This window comes from Canis lupus, chromosome 2 (genome assembly GCF_003254725.2).
Source record: "Canis lupus dingo isolate Sandy chromosome 2, ASM325472v2, whole genome shotgun sequence".
NCBI lineage: Eukaryota > Metazoa > Chordata > Mammalia > Carnivora > Canidae > Canis > Canis lupus.
In genome coordinates this window covers 73,376,472-73,394,698 of record NC_064244.1, presented here as the reverse complement: position 1 = coordinate 73,394,698, position 18,227 = coordinate 73,376,472, and the positions used below count along the sequence as shown (strand labels likewise).

The following is an 18,227-nucleotide window of genomic DNA, read 5'->3' as shown; positions in this document are numbered from 1 at the left end:
CCGGGCCAAGTCAGCGACTGCTTCCCTCCTGGCCTGTCCCCTTGGCTGCGCTGGGCGCGCCCCTCTGTGCCTGCTGGGTGAAGGCTCTAGGCCGCAGCTCCTCTTCCATCGACTGTGGCACCGAAGTGTGGCCGGGGAGGGGCTCGAGCTGTGGTCCCCTCCCAATCTCCACCACTGCCTACAGGGTGACCCCGACGCATCTATGGAAGCAGAGTGTTGGCCTGGTGAGGACCAGCCCTGCTCACCCCGCCGGACGCCACCCAGGGCACACTCGGGGAGGTCTGCAGCTGTGTCTGGGGGCTCGCTGGGAGACAACCTGCCCGCCTGGGACCCTCGGGGTGCTGCCGGGGCGAGGGCCTGGATCAAGGGTTTAGGCCGAGGAAATGGAAACTTCCTGTCGGGTGTTGGGTTTCAGGCAGACCAGCCCAACGGAAAGGGGCAAAGTCTTGGGATTAGTTTTGAAGTATTTTCATTAGAGAATAAGGTTGTTCTGTGAAAATTCCCCTCCTCAAGTCCCACCTGGACAGGCAGGGAGGGGTGGGTGGGGCCAGGCCTCGTGGCTGGCAGTTCCCCACCAAGTCACACGCACAGCCCCTGTCGCCAGCCACAAACAACTCCGGGGCGATGTGGGGCCAGATAACACCCCCACTTTGCACCTTCGCTGCCTCATCTGCAAACTGGGGGAGCTGATGTAGCTGCTAAACTACCCCTGTTCCAGCAAGCACAGGCCCCAGGGGGGCTCCGCCAGGGGCCTGTCCACCCCTACCCACCTCTGCCCCTGCCCCACTCCCAGCCTCGGGCACCAGAACTGGGTGGCGTACATCGCTCCTGTGTACGTGTAAAGAGTCACAGGCCGCTCGGGAGGGGTGGCGGCACCTCAGAGATCTGTCTGTTTGTCTGGGGTTTTGGCCACACCAGGAGGAGGCTCTGCGGGCTGCACTTGCCCAGAGTGGCCTCTGTGGTCACTACTGATGGAGCTGGATGCAAGGAGGCCAAGGGGCTGGAGTCTCCAAAGCAGTGGGTTTAGTCCTATTCCTGTCCCCAGGCCCTGCCCTGTTCCTCCTGGGCCATGGTGGGAGGTCCCCTCTGCCCCCTGCTCCCTTCCGCCCCCCACCCCCTGCACACAGCCCTAGAAGTCTGGCATTGGGATCCTTCAACACATCTCAGTTATATTATTGTAACAAATCAGTCAAAATTCCATTTTACAGTTAAATATTACAGAAGACAGACAGTTTACTGTACAGCAAGTTGTGCATTGAAAACAAACACACCAAGCAAATTATAGTGCAAAGCAGTTTCCACCCCACCCCCTCCCTCTTGCCAGCTCTGGGCCGGTTTTACTGAAAGATGTGTGCGTGGCAGGTATTAACACCTCGACGTGACAATATGTCACAGAGGATCCGAACCCGCCACCAACAGGCTTACAGTAAAATGGTTGTTTCCTTGTGCTTTCTAGATCAGTGTGGTCGCCTAGGACGACCTTAAAGCAGCCTTGTAAATAAGGACCCACTTCCCAGCAGCCCAGGCCGTCTGTACCCACTGTGGGCCTTAACAGACGTGGCGTGGCTGTCATCACTTCTAGTTGGGGGGGGGGTGGAGGGGGGCATTTCTCTCCTGACTCTGCCCCTACCAGGGCTCGGCTATCGGGCAGGGCGAGCCGACTGGAGCTACAAAGTGCTGGGCCCTGGGAACCCCGGGGCGCCTCCCACGCAGGCCTGGGGCCGGGCGGAGGGCACAGAGGACAGGAGCGGAGAAGGGAGGACGGCAGTGGATCTGTAGCCGCTTCCTGAGAAGGGGTGGAGAGCCCCCCCGGCGCGGGGGCTCAGCAGGACACCCCAGCAGCTATCTGACGAGATGGGAGACTGCTTTTTCCAGTGAGGACAGGACCAGAGAGACTGCAGCAGGAGGGGTTTGGGTAAGATCACCAGCGGGGCTTCCTAACTCGGGGTGGGGATCGGGGGTGCATCATCTGGCCGCTGCTGCAGGCTGGGGGTGGCGCGGCAGGCCGGGAGCTAGCACAGAGGCGACGACCACGACGACGAGGGAGGGCAGATTGTCACATCCACAGAGGATGTGGCTGAAACGATGACTGAAAACCACACGCCGTCTAGCCCTTACAGGTTTTCTGGTCCTTTTCCACTTATGCCTTTTTAGGACTAAATTCAGACACGAGAACCCATGTCACCCGAACCCCTGGGCAAGTCCCACTTTCCCATCTGCGGACCAAAGTGGGGGCCGCTCACCCGAGTACAGGGGTACAGCCGAGGGGAGGCTGGTGAGCCCTTCGCGGCTCTTCTGTACCACCGCCGGGCCCTCTGCCTCTGCACTTCCTCGGGGCGGCGGGCTGAGAGCCACAGATGTGAGTCCCGGCGTCGCCTGGGGTTCCCTGAGTCCCCACCAGCCGCGCCTCTGGTGGGAGACGGTGGGGCGCCGGAGGGCCTGAGGACGCCACCTTCTCAGGAGGCAGAGGGGCTGCTGTTCGCTACTGTAGGGCTTTACCTCTAAGAGACTGTGTGTTTGAAAATGTTTCCCGCTCCTTATTCTAAAATCAGCTTTAAAACCTGGTTTTTGCTCAAGACTGCTTTCGGAGCACAGACTGGTTAAAGACAGAGCTGTCTGAGGCCCGAAGAGCTGCTGGGCCTGCCCGCAAGGCTGGGGGGCGGGGGTGGGCACGGCTTGGCTGGACCCAGCTGGGACAGGGGTGCTGAAATCTGCCCCCACGGCCTCTCACCCCAATGCCTTCTGCTAGGGCCTATCTGGTCCCTGGGGCTCTCTTCAAAAATGGCAATTCTGAGACCAGCCTAGGTCTCAGCCAGGGAATCCCCTGCCCCTCCACCCCGAGAACAGAGGGTGAACGCCTTGGGCTGGTAAAGTGCACGGAGGACCGGTCTGCGGGTGTCTTTCCTGGTTTTAGGGACCTGCTGCCGTTGGCTAGTCTCCTCTGGGGCCTGGGACCCACAGACAGCTGGGACGGGGTGGGAGCTTTGAGCTGTTAGGAACTATAGGGAAGCAGAGCTGGGGCGGGGACTGGCGTGCGGGTGTTCTCATCCCATCTCTGCCAGCGATTTCCTGGGGCCTCTGGATGGGTCCCGTCCCCATCTGTACAACGAGGGGAAACCCTCTCAGGGGTGGGGAGACCTTCCAGTTCTGACCCAATTTGTATAAATGCTGAGGGAGGGCTGGGCCCATGGGATACAGGGTCTCCGGGGAAGGTGAGGGGCTGGGGAGGTCTTGCCAGGGCCCCGGGGGGAGGAGGCCAAGCCACGTGGGCAAGTGCCACCTCTCTCTGGAACGGAGATGGTCTCTGCCCCAGGGGCCCTGGGCCCTGTGATAGCACCGGGCACGGCTGGGGACAGCCAGGTCATTCCAGGGGAGGCGGCAGGAGGATGCTTTCCCACAGGAACGTGGGATGAGATGACGAGGATCTGGGCTGGGGCAGTGTCCTGAGGGAGGTCCCTACCTATCTGTACAACGACGTGGCTGGACTGGACGCTCTCAGAGCCCCCCACCAGCTCCGGGCCCCAGGACTCGGGGTCCCCGGGCCCATGATCGGCCTGGAGCTAAGTCCCACTGCTGCCCGGGCCTCAGAGCCGGGCCAGCCGCTTGCCGGGAAGGTCCGCGGGGTCCCCGCCTCCGTGGGGAGCCGTCCACCGGGCCCGGCGGTCAGTAGGGCCGCCACACGGCCTCGTCCATGCGGCCCGGCGTGCTCAGGGCGGTGGGCGAGTTGCTGTGGCTGCCGTCCGCCTCTACGCTGTCGCTCTGGCCGCCCAGGCTGGGGTTCATGAGGTTGCCGGCGGCCACGGCGGCGCCGCTGGTGCAGGAGGCCAGCATGCGGGTGGGGGAGCGCTCGCCTCCGCTGCTGCTGCCGGCCACCATGGAGAACTGGTAGGAGCCCGACGACGCGCCGTAGTACAGGTGGTAGGGGGACGGGTTGGCCTGGAAGGGGCCGCTCTGGTTCTGCGGGGCCCCCGGGTAGGGCGGCGGGAGGTAGGTGTGGTGGAAGCGGCTGGCGGCGGGCATGCTGGCCACGCTGAGGCCGCCCGAGGGCGAGGCGCTGTAGGGGAAGGCGGCCGACATGGCCCCGGGGTAGTGCATCCTGGGGTCCGGGAAGCGGCTCTCCGTGAACGTCTGCAGCGCCGGGAAGGAGCGGTCAAACTGGCGGGGGTCGGAGAAGGGGTTCAGGTCCGAGGTGCCTGGGGGACGGCAAGGGGCACAGTCAGTCGCGGCCGACACCGCCTCCGGGGGCTTCTCTAAGGACGACCTCGGCAGGGGCGCCCCCTCGGTGTGGGCTCAGGTCTGGGGTTGTGGGATCGCGCCCCGCGTGGGGCTCCGCGTTCAGCGGGGAGTCTGCTTGGGCCCCTCTCCGCGCCTCCCCGGCCTGCGTGCGCTCCCCCTCTCAAATAAAGAAATAAAGAAATAGTAATAAAAAAGAACCGCCCAGGGCTCTGGTTCACAGGCCGTTCGGGGAGTCCCTGCTTCTCTATCTGCCTCTGCTCTTGCTGCCCCGGGGCTGCTTGAGGCTGGAGCCTGCCGGGCTCAGAATCCGGCCCCACCTGGGAGGCAGGTGAGAGCAAGCGCCTGGGCCACAGGTGGCCATGGGGCGTCCCTGGGCCGGTGGACAAGGCGGAGGACTTGTCTTTCTCCTCCTGGAGTCCTCTTCACAGCCTGGCAGTGCAGAGGCCTGTCCAGGCCACCAAGGTGGGCCCACCTGGGCTGCTGGGGGTACAAGGAGCAGCTTCTGCCTTCCCGCCTCCCCATTCATAGCGGGTAAGACCCTGGGGAGGAAGAGAGTCTCTGATGGTGCTCCGAGCTTCGGAGTCGGTGCTTGCTTTTACAGGTAAGGAAACTGAGGCCCAGCGAGAGATCCATTTTCCTGATGTGGCACAGGAAGGGCTGGAGCTCTTGCCAGGCTCCTGCCGTCTGCTCCCTGATGCTGGGTGTGTGCACCTCTCCTGCCCAGGTGGGGCTCAGGTAGCTCATATGAGCTCCTGCCGGTGCCGTGGGGGCTGGTTCACAGCAGCCCCGTCTGTCCCCCAGCCTCCCATCCCTCACCCAGGGCTGTGGGCTGGAGCCCATTGGTGGCCAGACAGCCATAAGATGCCACCTTCACTTGTCTCAGCAGCAAAGTGAGATGGCAGCCGGAGGGGTTCAGTGGCTCGGACCCTGCCGTCACCCGGAGGGGCCCAGTGTCCAGCCCAGGCCCTGCCCCGGCTCCCTCAAGTATGGCTCCTCACTGGACTCCGAGACAAGAGCATCTCAGCCTCTGCCCCCTACTCTTGTAGTCACAGACCCCCGAAACCTCAGCATTTAAAGGGGCTTCAGGATTGAGTCTAACCCCTTCAGTAGGAAAACTCAGGCCCAGAGAGGATGAGGCACTTGGCTAAGGGTCACACAGCACCCTGGACCTGGCACAAAATCCTAGGGTTCAGGTTCTGAGCCCTGACCTGTGCCTGATAGGTAGCTGTCCCATCTCTGAGGCAGCCCAGCGCAGCACTAATCCTAGGTCTGCACTTACTGGCTGTGTGTCCTTGGGCAAGTCACCTAACCTCTCTGTGCATCCGTCTTCCCACATGAAAAATAGACACAGTAACAGTTCCTAGGAATTAAATTAGTTAATACATGTAAAGTCTTTAGACGACAGACGGGAGGCTATTGAGGATTTGCAAGCTGCCCTGGCTCTGACACCTCTTGCTCTGAGCACCCAGGAGCACTGGCCCATTCAGGGCCCGGCAAAGATGAGTCCCTGATCCGGGCCCTTCCTTGTACCCTGGCCAAGGGGCTGACTCTGGGCAGCAGTAGAGAGGTGGGCAAACCCCCAGCAGTGGTCCCGAGGGCAAGGCTGCCGGGCCCCAAGCCCTCTGTGCCACCCCACCGAACAGGACGCACAGGGAGACCCGTCTGTCGCACGGCCAGCTCTAGGCGGGCACGACCTCCTCAGACTGAGGCTGGGCTGAGGATGGGGGGCAGGTACCCTCAGGCCTCTTGTTTCCCCAGATGTGCCTGCGGTGCTGTGTGATCTCAGGGGAGACCTGTGACTTCTCAGGGCTTTGGGATCTTCCTGACTCCCCCGGGGTAGGGGTGGGGGGTTGCTTAGCAGTGGGCTCTGGTTCTGGTCCTGGCCGTGAATCAGAATGGAACAATGCTCCCAGGCTCAAGGTGGGTGGATGTGAGGACAAGGGGCTGGACGACTGGGGCCTTCTGGGACACGCAGCCTTCTCTCTAACAGGTCCCTTGGCTGGTCAGTGCTGCCCTGAAGCATAAGGGATCAGAGGTGCCCGGCTCCCGACCATCATCTCAGGAACCAGGGCAGAAGGTCTTGTTGGCAGTGCCTGGCACCCCGAGCAGAGCCAGGCATGAGGCTGACACCTCCGCTCTGAGCGAGGCAAATTGAGCCCCATGCTCCAAACAAAGGAAACCCAAACTGGGCCCCCAGGATGTGACAGCAGGGCTGCAGCCCATGAAGCACAGGCCATGCATGGTGGGCCTGGGCCTGGGGTGCGTGGCCCTTGGAGTTCCCACGGGCTGTGGGCTCTGAGCTGGGCTGGCCCAGACAGCCACTGTCCTCTCCTGCCTCCCGGCCAGGGTGGGGGGAAAGCGTCTGCCCTGAGCACCCCTGTGGCAGCTGCCCGCCCCCCTCCGCCCCCCACCCCTAGCCCAGTAGCCCCAGGAAACCCGAGCTGGTCGGCTGAGGAGCAGCCAATCCCAACACTGGAAGGAAATGTTTATTTTCTTCTCGAAATTGCCTCAGCTGCTGCATGGTGGCTGAATGAGCCCTTTGAACGGTCAGAAGCCCCCACTGTGGGCAGCCACAGCTGAGGGGGCCGGGGGCTGGGGGCTGAAGGGGTCGGGGCCTCAGCACTGCTTACTAGTGACCAAAACTATGAAGGGGCATCAAGAGAAGTGACGGTGGGATGCCCCGAGGGGATCCCCAGGATAGAGCCTGAGTGCAGAGGCTCATCCTACCACGGTGGGAAGGCCAAGGAAGGGGGCCCAAACCCGGCCCTGCCCACACCCCCCTGCAGCAGGTACCTTCTTCCCACTTACAGATGAGAATACTGAGGTTCAGAGAGGGGAAGTAATCTGCCTGAGATCACAGCTGAAGGGGAAGGACTGGGTCAGCCACGCCCCATACAGATCCAACCTCCCCTCCTGGCTGCCCTAGAGTGGAGGGAGGGGCTCTGGCCCTTCAGGGCTGGACAGGGGGTGGGAGGCTTGCCTCAGGCTCCTGCGGGCACTGATTTCTAAGTCAAGTTCATGCAACTGTGCTTCCATGGGAGCTGTGGGGCGGGAAGCCACTGTTTACTTTCACCTTCTAGGTTTTGGGCCCTGATACCCACTGGGCCCCAGCTCTGCCCACGGCAGGGAAAGGCCTGGAGTGTTAGACTACTGTCCCTTGACAAGTGCTGGCCTGTGAGAGACTAAAGCATAGACAGCTTTTGGGCAGGGGTGGGCAGGACCCCCGGGAGCAGAGTACCTCCCACTGTCTCTGGGGGTCAGACCCTATGCTGCAGGCCCTGGGGCTCAAGAACCACCAAATGTCTCAAACTCACTAGCCCATGGGTCTCTCCTGACCCTGGGGGGCTCAGCAAGGCCAAGAATGGAAGCTTCCCACACCAGAAAAGAAGGGACCACCTCCTCATACTGAGGGGCTGTAACAAGTCCCCCCGCCACTGGATCGTGCCTGGCACACACGGCAAGAGCTAGCGGCAAGGCCTCCTGCAGCGGAGAGCCCCAGTGAGCCCCGAGCTCAGCCTGGAGTGTGAAGGGGAGAAGGGAGTCAGCTTGCACCCTCACCCTGGGCTCTTCCTGTTTGTGATGCCCTCATCTGCATTCTCAGAAGTGCAGGGACTAGGGGCTGGGGGGACATTGGACCTGGTCATTGATGGGCTCTGCGACCCAAGAGTGGCTCTTAATCTCTTAAGCCTCAATTCACTCATCTGCCAGATGGGTTGTAAGCAGGCCCTGCAGGACCGGGAAAGAGGGGCCGCCCACCGTCCATGGCGGCAGCCGGCCCTGCTGCCTCTGTCCAGCACTCTGGACGAGAGCTCTGTGCCCCAGGGCCCGCCTCACCCCGGCTCCTGCGCCCCAACCCACCGGCTGAGAGGGCCCAGGGAACAGGGTAGATACTCCTCACCCGGCCATTCACGGGCCTGCCCTGTGCCAGGCCTGTCTCCGCAGCCCGGCCTCGCTGTGCCTGTCATGTCCATCCAAGCAGGAGGGACAAGGACACCTAGAGGCCTCCCTTGTCTTTTCTGTTTGTAAGAAGTCTCTGGGCCAAGGGGGGACTTTTCCCAGGCGCCGCTGTGTGTCTCCAGGGCCGTGACATCACTTTGCTGGTTACGAGGGTCACCTGAGGGCAGTTATGGCATCTGAATGTCGCCCCAGGGTTGGGCAGAGGCATCCACCCCTGCCCCTCTTTCGGAAACCACAGCTGAGGCTCAGGCGTGGGGCACATGGTATCTCTGGCAGGGGGAGGTCTGTCACGGGCTCCTTAGACAAGTCACGCCCCAATTTTAACGGGTACGCTATGGGATGAATGCCCACATCCCTCAGGAGACGGCGGGTTCCCGGACGCAGGGACTGTGTCATGCTGACCCCTGGGGCCAGGCACCTTGCGCGTGGCACATGGTGGGTGTTGGTGAGTGTTTGCTGAGTGAATGAATGGAGGGCCTGGCCCAGGTCTGGGCACGGAGCATCCCTAAGGACACATCCGTAGGAGCCAGTGGGCAGGAGCATCCTCCTTCACAAGGCAGTGCAGTGCCTGCTCCTCCAAGGGCGCCCTCGTCTGGGGCCCCATCCCCGTCCCCACCCTCTCCCGCTGGGCCATACCTTGGATGGGGGTCTGGGCCTGGCTGCTATAGTGGCTGGTGGTGCTGATGGAGCCGCGGGGGCTGGGCGTGCTCGGCGTCACCCGCATGCGCAGCCGTTCCAGCTCCCCGAAGCGGTCGGGGAACGCCTTGGTCTGGTCCTCCAGCTTCTGCCGGTGTCCTGCAGAGCATGGGGAGCCCGTCAGCAGCCGGTTCCCGAGAGTCTCAGGGGGACAGAAATGCCTCACTCTGCTGGGAGGTTCTCCCGGAGGTCCAGCCCGAGACCTCTCCAGGGCAATCCTCAGCTTACTCCCAACCTCCTTCCTGAGTTCCCCAAAGACTTTCTGGACAGAGGATGGCCATGACGTGCTGCCTTGGGGCTGCCGTGATGGCCCGTCTCAGCCCTGCCTGCCTGAGTGGGAACACGTCCTTCTACCTGAACTTCTACAACCCACTGTGCAGAAGGGGAAACTGAGGCAGCGGGCCTGTGAAGGTGGCTCATGGGGGCTCCCGTGGTAGCGAGGGAGAGAGCCCAGGAGTGCTGCCACCCTCTGCCTCCCGGTGTCCCAGACGTTACACTCCCCACATCTACAAGAATAATAGGTGGCGCCGGAGTGGGACAAGTGGCTGCTCCAGCCCTGGGCCAGCCTGGGAACCCCCAGTACATGCTGCTTCTCTCCTGGCCTCAGACGGGGGTGGGGGGGTGGGGGGGTGGGGGTGGGGAAGATTCACTGAGACGTGCACAAGACACATGGGGCACTTCAAGGAGGGGCCAAACTCGCACCTCTGACTGGAAGCTGGGGACCGACGGCCAGTGCCCTGGCCTGGGGCGTCACACCTGGAGAAACTGTTAGCATTTCCTATTACTTCCAAGCCATGGCCCACATAGGAGGGCCCCAGCTTCATCTCCTGGTCCCCGGGGAGACGGGCAGGGGCGGGGTGGTCATGCCCCTGCCTCTGTGCAGCTAGCTGAGGCTACCCTCACAGCTTCTGGAATGACATAAACTTGCGGGGACCACTCCCCACCCCCCACTTTTTCAATTATTCATTTTACATTTCACAAGCAACACACGAATCTCTATAAAAATAAAAGCATTACCAAACTATAGGTAAGGCCAATGGTTTCTCTGACCCGCTCTAAACCCCTCCCCAGAAGCCCCCACGTGGTCAGTTGGGTGGTTTCTCTTTCCAGCCTTTTTTGGTGTCACATGCATGGAAAACAGAACCAGTTTCTCACGGAACTTCTTGAATGGTCTCAGGTTTATCATTCTCTAGCTCGCTTTTTCCAGTAGCACATCCCAGAGTACCACCTCAGTCTCCTGATCTGTAAAATGGGGGGAGGAACCCAGCACCATAGAAACAACAGAGCTCCCGCTACACCTGGGGAGCCCTCCCGGGTGGCACAGGCAGGGCTCAGCACTGGCCAGCAAGCTGTCCCTCCTCCTGCCCTGGCACGGCCCCTGGAGGCCGCAGCTCAGTGCAGCTCACTCAGCCAGCCCTCTGGGACGGATGATTAGGTTGTTTTCACATTTCCTCCGCTATTCACGGGCAGTACACCCAGGAGCAACGCTGTTCACACTTCATTGTGTCTGGGGATCTCTCCAGTGCAGACACCAGCCACGAGCCTAACACCCGAGGCTGGTGGCTGGTCCGTTCCACTCCACTGGACCCCACTCCAATCCCGATCCCGACAGAGGCAGGAGGCCAGCCAGGCAGGGCGGCCGGGTTCTCTTTTTACAGAGAATTACAGCTCAGAGAGGTGAACAGGCTTGCCCTCAGTCACACAGCGAGGAAGAGAAGGATGTCCTTGGAGAAGAAGCAAGGGGAGCGGCTAAGGGCCTTGCCTGAGTCCTCGGATCTGCTGACCTGCCGAGTTTTCTAGACTGGCGAGGAGAGACGAGAGAAGTAGATGGGAGGTAAAACAGAACCCCTCGCTGTTCTTCCTGAGGCCCCGACACGTGCTGGGGGCCTAGAAAAGTGTGAAATGACTAGTGAGGGTCCCTGGGAATGAGAAACAGAGGTAGAGGCCTCAGAATGGGTTTGATTTCTGATTTTCAAACTGGGGATGCAGTGGATCCTGGCACCATAGATGCACCCAGGCTCCCTGCACACCCCTGCCTCAGATGGGCACCTGGGGGTTCTTAGAGATGAACAGGGAGTCCTGGGAGCCACAGTAGGCTCAGCAAGTCAGCAAGAAGCAGGGAACCCACTTTCTCCTCGGAGGAGGCCCCAGTCCTGGAGGCCAGGGGATACCGTCAGCCAAGATGAGACCACTCGGCTTCCAGCCAGGCCCCTGTGCTGCCTCCCAGGACCGTAGGTAAGGGGGCAAATGAAGGCTGGGGGTGACCTGAGCTGGAGCTGGGGCTACAGACTCGTAGCCAGGCAAGTCACGTCCATGAGGCACATGGGATGGGTGGGGAGTGGGGCAGAGTGGAGGGGGTGTGCTTTGCAGAAGGGCCAGTTGCCACGCAGTCCAGCTGGCCGGTGCCTGATGAGGGTGGGCCCAGTGTTGCCAGAGCCTCCAGGTTACCAGGAGAACCCCGCTTCTATGTGAACTCTTTATATGCCGGCCATTAATTCTAATACTGAAAACGAAAACAAAAACAAAAAGAAAACAAAACCCTCTAAAAACCCCAAACCAACCTGTAGGATGTGTCCTGCCTACCCGCTGCCAGTTGGCAACCTCAGAGTTCGAGATTTCATTTTCTGGTTGGTTGGGTAACCTTAGCCACTGAGGCCTGCTTAGCGGAGACCCTCAGGAGGTGGTCTCTAGGGGAGTGTCGCAGCGCAGCCGTCAAGGACCTGGGGAGAAACGCCGTCGACGCAGCTGTTGCAGCCACCGAGGGTGGTAGGGTGACGTGTGGGCCAAGGTGGACGACACATGAATTCAGGACGATCCCAACAGGGAGGAAGTCGGCGGCGTAGACGCGGGGCTGCAGCCTGACCTGACAGCAGCTGGGTGCAAAGATTCTGGGTGCCTCGGTCAACCACAAGTTTGAAGTGAGCCAATGGGGCCCACACAAAAACTGGTGCAGAACGTCAGGCCTTGTAATTATCGTCACCACGGAACGAAGTCCTGTTTCTGAGTCACACTGTGTACGAGGTGTTTATGGTTACTCCTGCAGCCCAGCGGAAGGAGGGCAGAGTTCACAGCAGCCTGGGCTCAAGGATGGGCCTGCCACTTGTGCAGCCTGGTGGCCTCACTCGAGTCACACTCCCCTCCACCCCCCTGCCCCGCCAAGCCGCAGCATCCCTGTCCTGGCCAAACAAGGTCTAGGAATACGCTCCATCTACATGGGTCGCTGCTATCTTGACTGTCACTTCTACGCAGGATTAGCATCCTCACCCCGAAGCCGAAGCCGAGGCCACAATGGCTGAGTCTGGGACACAGAGCCAGGGTGGTGTGGGGGGCGGGGGGGGGGGGAGCCTGCACTGGCAGGCAGACCCCTGAGGCCAAGTCCGGGGCGTGTTCTCTCTCCTGACACTTTCCGTTTTGTTCCCACTGTACAGGTGGGACTACTGAGGCTTCTAGAGGGGACCGACGCTACGTGCTTGGTCTGGGACGGACACGAGGCGGTCAGGCCCGAGAGCACGCGCTCCACCATCTGCTGCTCTCTGCCTTCGCCAGGGCCACTCTGGAGCAGGGCACTTCTAACAGTACTTGGGGAGTCGCCTCCTTGCTGCCGCGGGACTCCGGAGCCGCTGCCAGGGAGGGGCGAGGGGAGGCTGAGGTGGCTCCGCGTGGCCCGGGCGCCAGAGAGTCTTGGAGCCACAGGGCCCGGCCGTCACATTTGGAGAACGGAACTTCCTGTGCCTGAGGATAGATGGGCCTACAGAATAGACCTCTTTCATTTGGCCACCCACCGTGGGAGCTGGGTGGGGCGCGCTGGCCTCGCTTACTCGGTCACCTGGGGCCCGGCCCTGTCACGTTGTGCCTCAGTTTCCCCGCTGCGCCGCTTGCTCCCTGAGGCCCCTCTAGCTTTGAAAGTCTCTGGCATAAGATTACAAAGCTCAGCCTCTGGCCGTAGGAGGGCCTCCAGAAGGAAAGAAGGCAGGGCTGCTCACGCAGGGTTCACCCCCTACCACCCGCCTCCTCTTGCTGCTGCTGTTCTCGGCCTTTCTCAAGCACTCTCCGCCTCTCACACTTCAGAGTCCCAGCTAAGCTCCAGCGCAGCCCCTACCAGGAGGCTTCCCGGTCCTTTCGGGCTCAGCCCAGAGCCACTCCCCTTCAGGCGGACCCCCTGTCTCTGTGCCCAGCCCACCCGGCAGCACCCTGCAGGCTCAGAGCAGTAGGAGCACGAGCCGAGCACAGAATAAGAGCTGCAGCCAAAGCTTAGCTCGCTGAAAGCTTCCTCCGCTCCAGCGTCTATGTCGTCACTGACATGCCTGCCTGGCTTCACCCCGCATCGTCCCCACCGTCCCTATTTTACAGGTGAAGAAACAGAGGCTGGCTATGACATGCTCAAGGTCAGACAGCTTGAGGCCACCTTCTCTTCCTGGAGGCCTTCCTGCAAGAAAGGGGCATGGGTTTTGATCATCAGGGGGCCTCAGACCAGGGTGTTAGGGCCCGGCCCAGGCTCAGGGCCCAGACTGGCTCTCTGTGGGCCCAGGAGGGTGGGCCTGGGGAGGAGAGGGTCTCGGTGGACCCACCAGAAGCTCTGCCCTGCTCCGAAGCTAGAGCCTCACTTTGCTCCAACCTACAAGTCCCTCTCCCCCTCTGGGCCTCAGCTGCTACTCCTGTAATGTGGTTTTTACACGGTCTAGCCCCCCGAGGTGAAGATGAGCTGCAGGACAGACCCCCCAAGGGTTTAAAGGTAAGGCACTTTGCTGGGAGGATGGGGGCCACCTGGGTAAGGCCCCACCTTGGCCTGCCACACCTGGCCCAGGCGACCTGTCAGCCTCCAGTAGCTGGGCTCAGGTCACTGACAGCCCCTGCAACACTGTCTCCCTTAGAGCTGCGACCCCCATTTGTGGGAGGGCAGGTCCCAGTGGCTCAGGCCTGTAGGAGACAGCTCTCCCTGACTGGTGATGGGGGGCAGTCCCTTTCTCCCCTGGGGCTTCAGCTGTCTCATCTGTAAAATGGAGATCACAATCTAACTCCCAAGGGCGGGAAGAGGCTGCAGGAATGAAACCAGCAGTCTGGCCTGGAGCCTCAGGGAAGGCGTCCTGGGCTCCGCAGTTCTTCCTTAATGTGTCTACAAAGTGGGGGTGCCCAGCCTCGCAGACGTAGGAGAAGGGTCAGAAGGGGGGTAATGAACACTGGGGCCCAGCCAGACCGCTGATTCACCCAGGGTCACGCAGTGCTGGTGGCAGAGGACAGGGCTGGGTTCTGGGCTGGGGGCTCCCTTATCGGCAGTCCCAGGGCATCCTTCATCACCACCAGCTGGGCCAGCATGGGGCCCCCTCACCTACCAGGTACCTGGTACTTCTGGGGAAACCGTCGGAGCCATCGCCCTGCCTTCATGCTGGCCCAGCGCAGGCCCCCGTGATGAGAGTGCGACCACTTCTGTGGGCATCGACGATGGGCCACGCACTGTGCTAGGTGGGCCACGCATGTCACCTACAAGGGCCACAGCCCTCTGTGAGGCTGCTACCATTGTCCCCATTTTACAGACGGCAAAGTGGAGGCACAGCGTCAAGGTCACACCTGGAAATGGTCAGCACCTTGCATGAAGCGTGACAGCTAAGGTCTTGGCCTCCTGAGACCTCCGAGAGGGGAGTGCTGTGTTGACGGGCGGTGAGGCTCCACTGGCCAGAGGCCAGCTCATCATTCTGCCTCAGCTGGTGGGAGACAGGAGGCCACGGGGGCCGGGGGCCAGGGGCCAGGGAGAAGCCGAGCTGGGCAGGGCTCAGGAACAGCATCGGCTGCCGGGAACAATGTGGGCCCCAGTGATGGGGCCTTCACCCATCTGAAGCCACTCGGCTGCCTCCTTGGCTGCCTGGCCCAGCCCTGGTGCGGTCACAACCCAGACACAGCCGCCACTGTCCGCCCAGCCGCGGGGTGGGGCACCCGGGCCCAAGGCCCGCTCTGTGGCCTGTCAGGAGATTTACACCCGACTCTTAACAACCGCGCGCGGAATCGCAGGCGGGTGCTGGGCCCCGGGTGGTCTGCCTTGAATCGGCCCCCTGTGAGCAGATGAAAGCTGGTCGGTGGCTGGGCAGGGAAATGGGCTGGCGGGGGGCCAGCGGGCAGGGAGGCAAGCTGCTCCCTCCCAGGGCTGCAAGTGGGGCTTCCAGCGGCCTGGGGTTGATTAGGGGAAGCCGGGAGGTCTGAGGTTAACCCCTTCCCTCCTGCTGGGTGCACTCCCCTGGGGATCTAGGGGATCCTGGGAGCCAGGGGCCAGGAGCAGTTGCCTCTCCTCAACCCAGGCACCCCTCTGCCTTCCCGTACCTGGAGCTGAGAGCAAAATTGTGGCACCTTGAGGACTCTTGAAGGTCCAGAGACAGGTTTAGGGTCACTTCTCCCGCCCATGCTGTCTGGGGGCCCCCAGCAGCCACAGTGGCTCTGTGCTTACTTCCTTCAGACCTCTCTGGCCAAATGTCACCTCTTCAACCGGCCCCCCTGGATCCACTCCCTGCTCACGTCCTATCCCTGTACTCCCTACCCCTTCACCCAGCTCTGTTTTTCTTCATTAAGACTTCTCGCTACCGGGGCACTTGGGTGGCTCAGGGATTGAGCGTCTGGCTTTGGCTCAGGTCGTGATCCAGGGTTCTAGAATCGAGTCCCGCATTGGGCTCCCTGCAGGGAGCCTGCTTCTCGCTCTGCCTGTGTCTCTGCCCCTCTGTGTCTCTCATGAATAAATAAAATCTTAAAAAAAAAAAAAAGAATTCTCACTACCTGAAATTAAATCAGCTAATCATTTGTTTACTTCATTTACTCAACAAACATTTACTGAGCGCCTCCTAAGTGCTCACATCTGCATTTCGGGCTCTAGGCCAGTGCCTAGCAAAGCAGAGGAGAGAACCTCTGCCCCATGGAGCACAGACACTGGTGAGGAGAGATGATAAATAAATGAAATAAATGTATGAACTCTATGGCATCTTGGAAAGTAACCAGGGCTCCAAGCAAAATCCAGGCTGGTAAGTATGGGTGGCGGTGGGTGAATGTGTGATCTGAAGCAGCATGTCAGGGGAGGCGGCTCACTGAGAAGTTAGGGTAAAGACTTCATTCAGGGTGGAAAAGAGTCAGCCGTGATTCTAGGGGTGTCTGGGGAGGAGTGTTCCAGAGAGAGAGAATAGCAGTGCAAAGGCCCCGCGGCAGGGATGTGGCCGCCCAGTTCGAGGACCAGCCAGGAGGCCGGTGTGGCCAGAGTGGGGTGAGTGAGGAGGAAGATGTCAGAGAAGAAGGCAGGGGTAAGGAGCACAGATCAGGGAGGGCAGTGTGGGCCACGGTGACAAGAGAACTATTTACCATCTTTCCCCACTGCTAGCGTGTAAGACCTGAAAGGGATGGAGCCTGTCTATTGGATTCACTGTGGCATCCTCAGCTTCTAGAACAGTGCCAGACACCTGAAAGGTGCCCAGGAAAATATTTGTGTGCATTTTTGGGAAGAAAGGGCCCACAGGCAAGATGCCAGAACCGCCCCCTCTGCCTCAGGCAGGATTAAGAACTTGGGTCCTACGCTTTCAGGTATCAGCACCTGCTAAGCTTGGAAGATGGGGTGAGCGGTTCTTAAACCACGGTCCATGCCAGAATTGCCAGGCACTGGACTGCCTCCTGCCTGAATCCTGGATTCTGCTCAGCCACCTGCTTTTTTAACCAGCCCCCGGTGACTATGAGGGACACCAGCATTGAGAACCTCAGAAACCAAGGCCACACAGGCAGGAAGCCACCAAGCCAGCCTTCAAACCCAGCCAGCCACCTGGCTGCAGATCGGGCATGCTCTGCAGGGCACCAGAGGGGAACGACCCAGCCACAGAACCCACAGCTGGGCCTCAGGGATCTGCAGACTCCCACTCCTTGGCTCCCAGGACCAGCCCCTACTCCCACCCCACCCAACCCCACAGAAGGCTCAGCCCTCACATGGGGCTGGGAGTCACAAAGCAGGAGAAAAGCCCAGAAAGGAAATCCTGTGATAATCCATGAGGGTTTGGGTACTTCCTGTGGGCTGGGCAGCTGCAAGCTCCTTTAATGCTCAGACAACTCCCCAGAGCAGAGGCTAATTATTAGCTAATATCATCCCCATTTTACAGATGAGCACAGTGAGAGAGGAAAGGCCCTTCTAAGTGGCCCCCACTTCCCTGAGTCCCAGACCAGAGCCCATGGGGTGCACTGAAGCTTGCCCTCGGGCAAGTGGCTCTGCCTCCTGGCCTGTCTCCTCCTGGGCTGTCTGAGGACCCGTTAACGGGGACTCTGCACCAGGTATGTAGGAGACACCTGGTGACCAACAGCACTGAGCTGGTTCCCTTCCCTCTTCTAGGAGGGGAAACAGAGGCCAAGAAAGGAAGACGATTTGACCAAGCTCACAGACTGAAGGCCAGGTTGAGGTCAGAAGCCCGGATGCTGGTCAGACCTGACCTGAGGGCTGGGTGGGCAGGGGCAGGAACAAGCAGGTCCTCGGGATGGGAGGCTGGAGAACTGCCCCCTCCCACAGCTGCTCTTCTCTATAAATAAGCTGCTGTTAAGATTATGTTTGAACAAGTCGCTTTAAAGCCACAGGTCTGGCCCATGCCAAGGCCCAGAGAGGGGTGCCGTCTGCCTCAGGTCCCAGGGCTAGCCCGGCCTCTGACTCCAGCCTATTTCCTGGCCTCCAGCTCCTTCTCCTTCCTCTTGCTGCTTTGTCTCCCTCTGGCCTCTGTTGCCTTGTCCTGTGCCACCCCTTCCTCTGTCAGCTTCCCCCCCAGAAGGGTGTCTCAGGTCCGTGGGACCCTGGGAGAGAAGAGCAGCCAAGGGATTCTAACTGGGGGCGCCCAAAGCCAGGGCTGAGCCTCTACTCTCACCCAAGGGACTCCAGGGGGAAGGTGGGCAGCTCTGGGAGGAGCAGGGCTGGACAGAAAGGGCCCTGAGGGATTCCAGGCATTGCTGGGCCCTCGGAACGTTCCTAGCAAGCTGCAGGACCCCCTGCTCGCATGCCTCCATGGACTCGGTGCTCTGTGGAGTGGTTCCTAAGTGCTGTCTCATCACACTGAGCCTGACTGTAGCTTCTGTCCATCTCCATCCTGCCCCGGGAGAACAGAGTGGCACATCACCTCCTTTATACCTCTATGGCCATGGCGTGGGTTTGTCAGCAGACGCATGGGTCACCCGAGAGGGTCACCAAGAGAGGGTCACCATTCCCTAATGGTGGTGGTGGCGGTGGGAATGCATGGCAGTGGCCAGGTACTGGGGATAACAGAACACCACGGATCCAGTGACTCAGCAGGACCCTCCCTCTGCCACAGCCAGATGCTATCCACATGCTGTCACTGATCTCTAGGCCT

At 60.8% G+C, this 18,227-nt stretch overlaps 1 protein-coding gene across 1 annotated transcript in view; it reads right to left on the bottom strand.

Moving 5' to 3' along the window:
• Nucleotides 1-1,149: 1,149 nt before the first annotated feature.
• RUNX3 (RUNX family transcription factor 3) overlaps nucleotides 1,150-18,227 on the bottom strand; it is a 60,380-nt gene continuing 43,302 nt past the window's right edge. The window contains exons 5-6 of the mRNA XM_049105852.1: nucleotides 8,830-8,988; nucleotides 1,150-4,193 (exon numbers count right to left, since the gene is read on the bottom strand). Of these exons, the coding sequence (XP_048961809.1) occupies nucleotides 3,664-4,193; nucleotides 8,830-8,988 (689 nt within the window). The 3' untranslated portion in view covers nucleotides 1,150-3,663. The remainder of the gene's footprint in view (nucleotides 4,194-8,829; nucleotides 8,989-18,227) is intronic.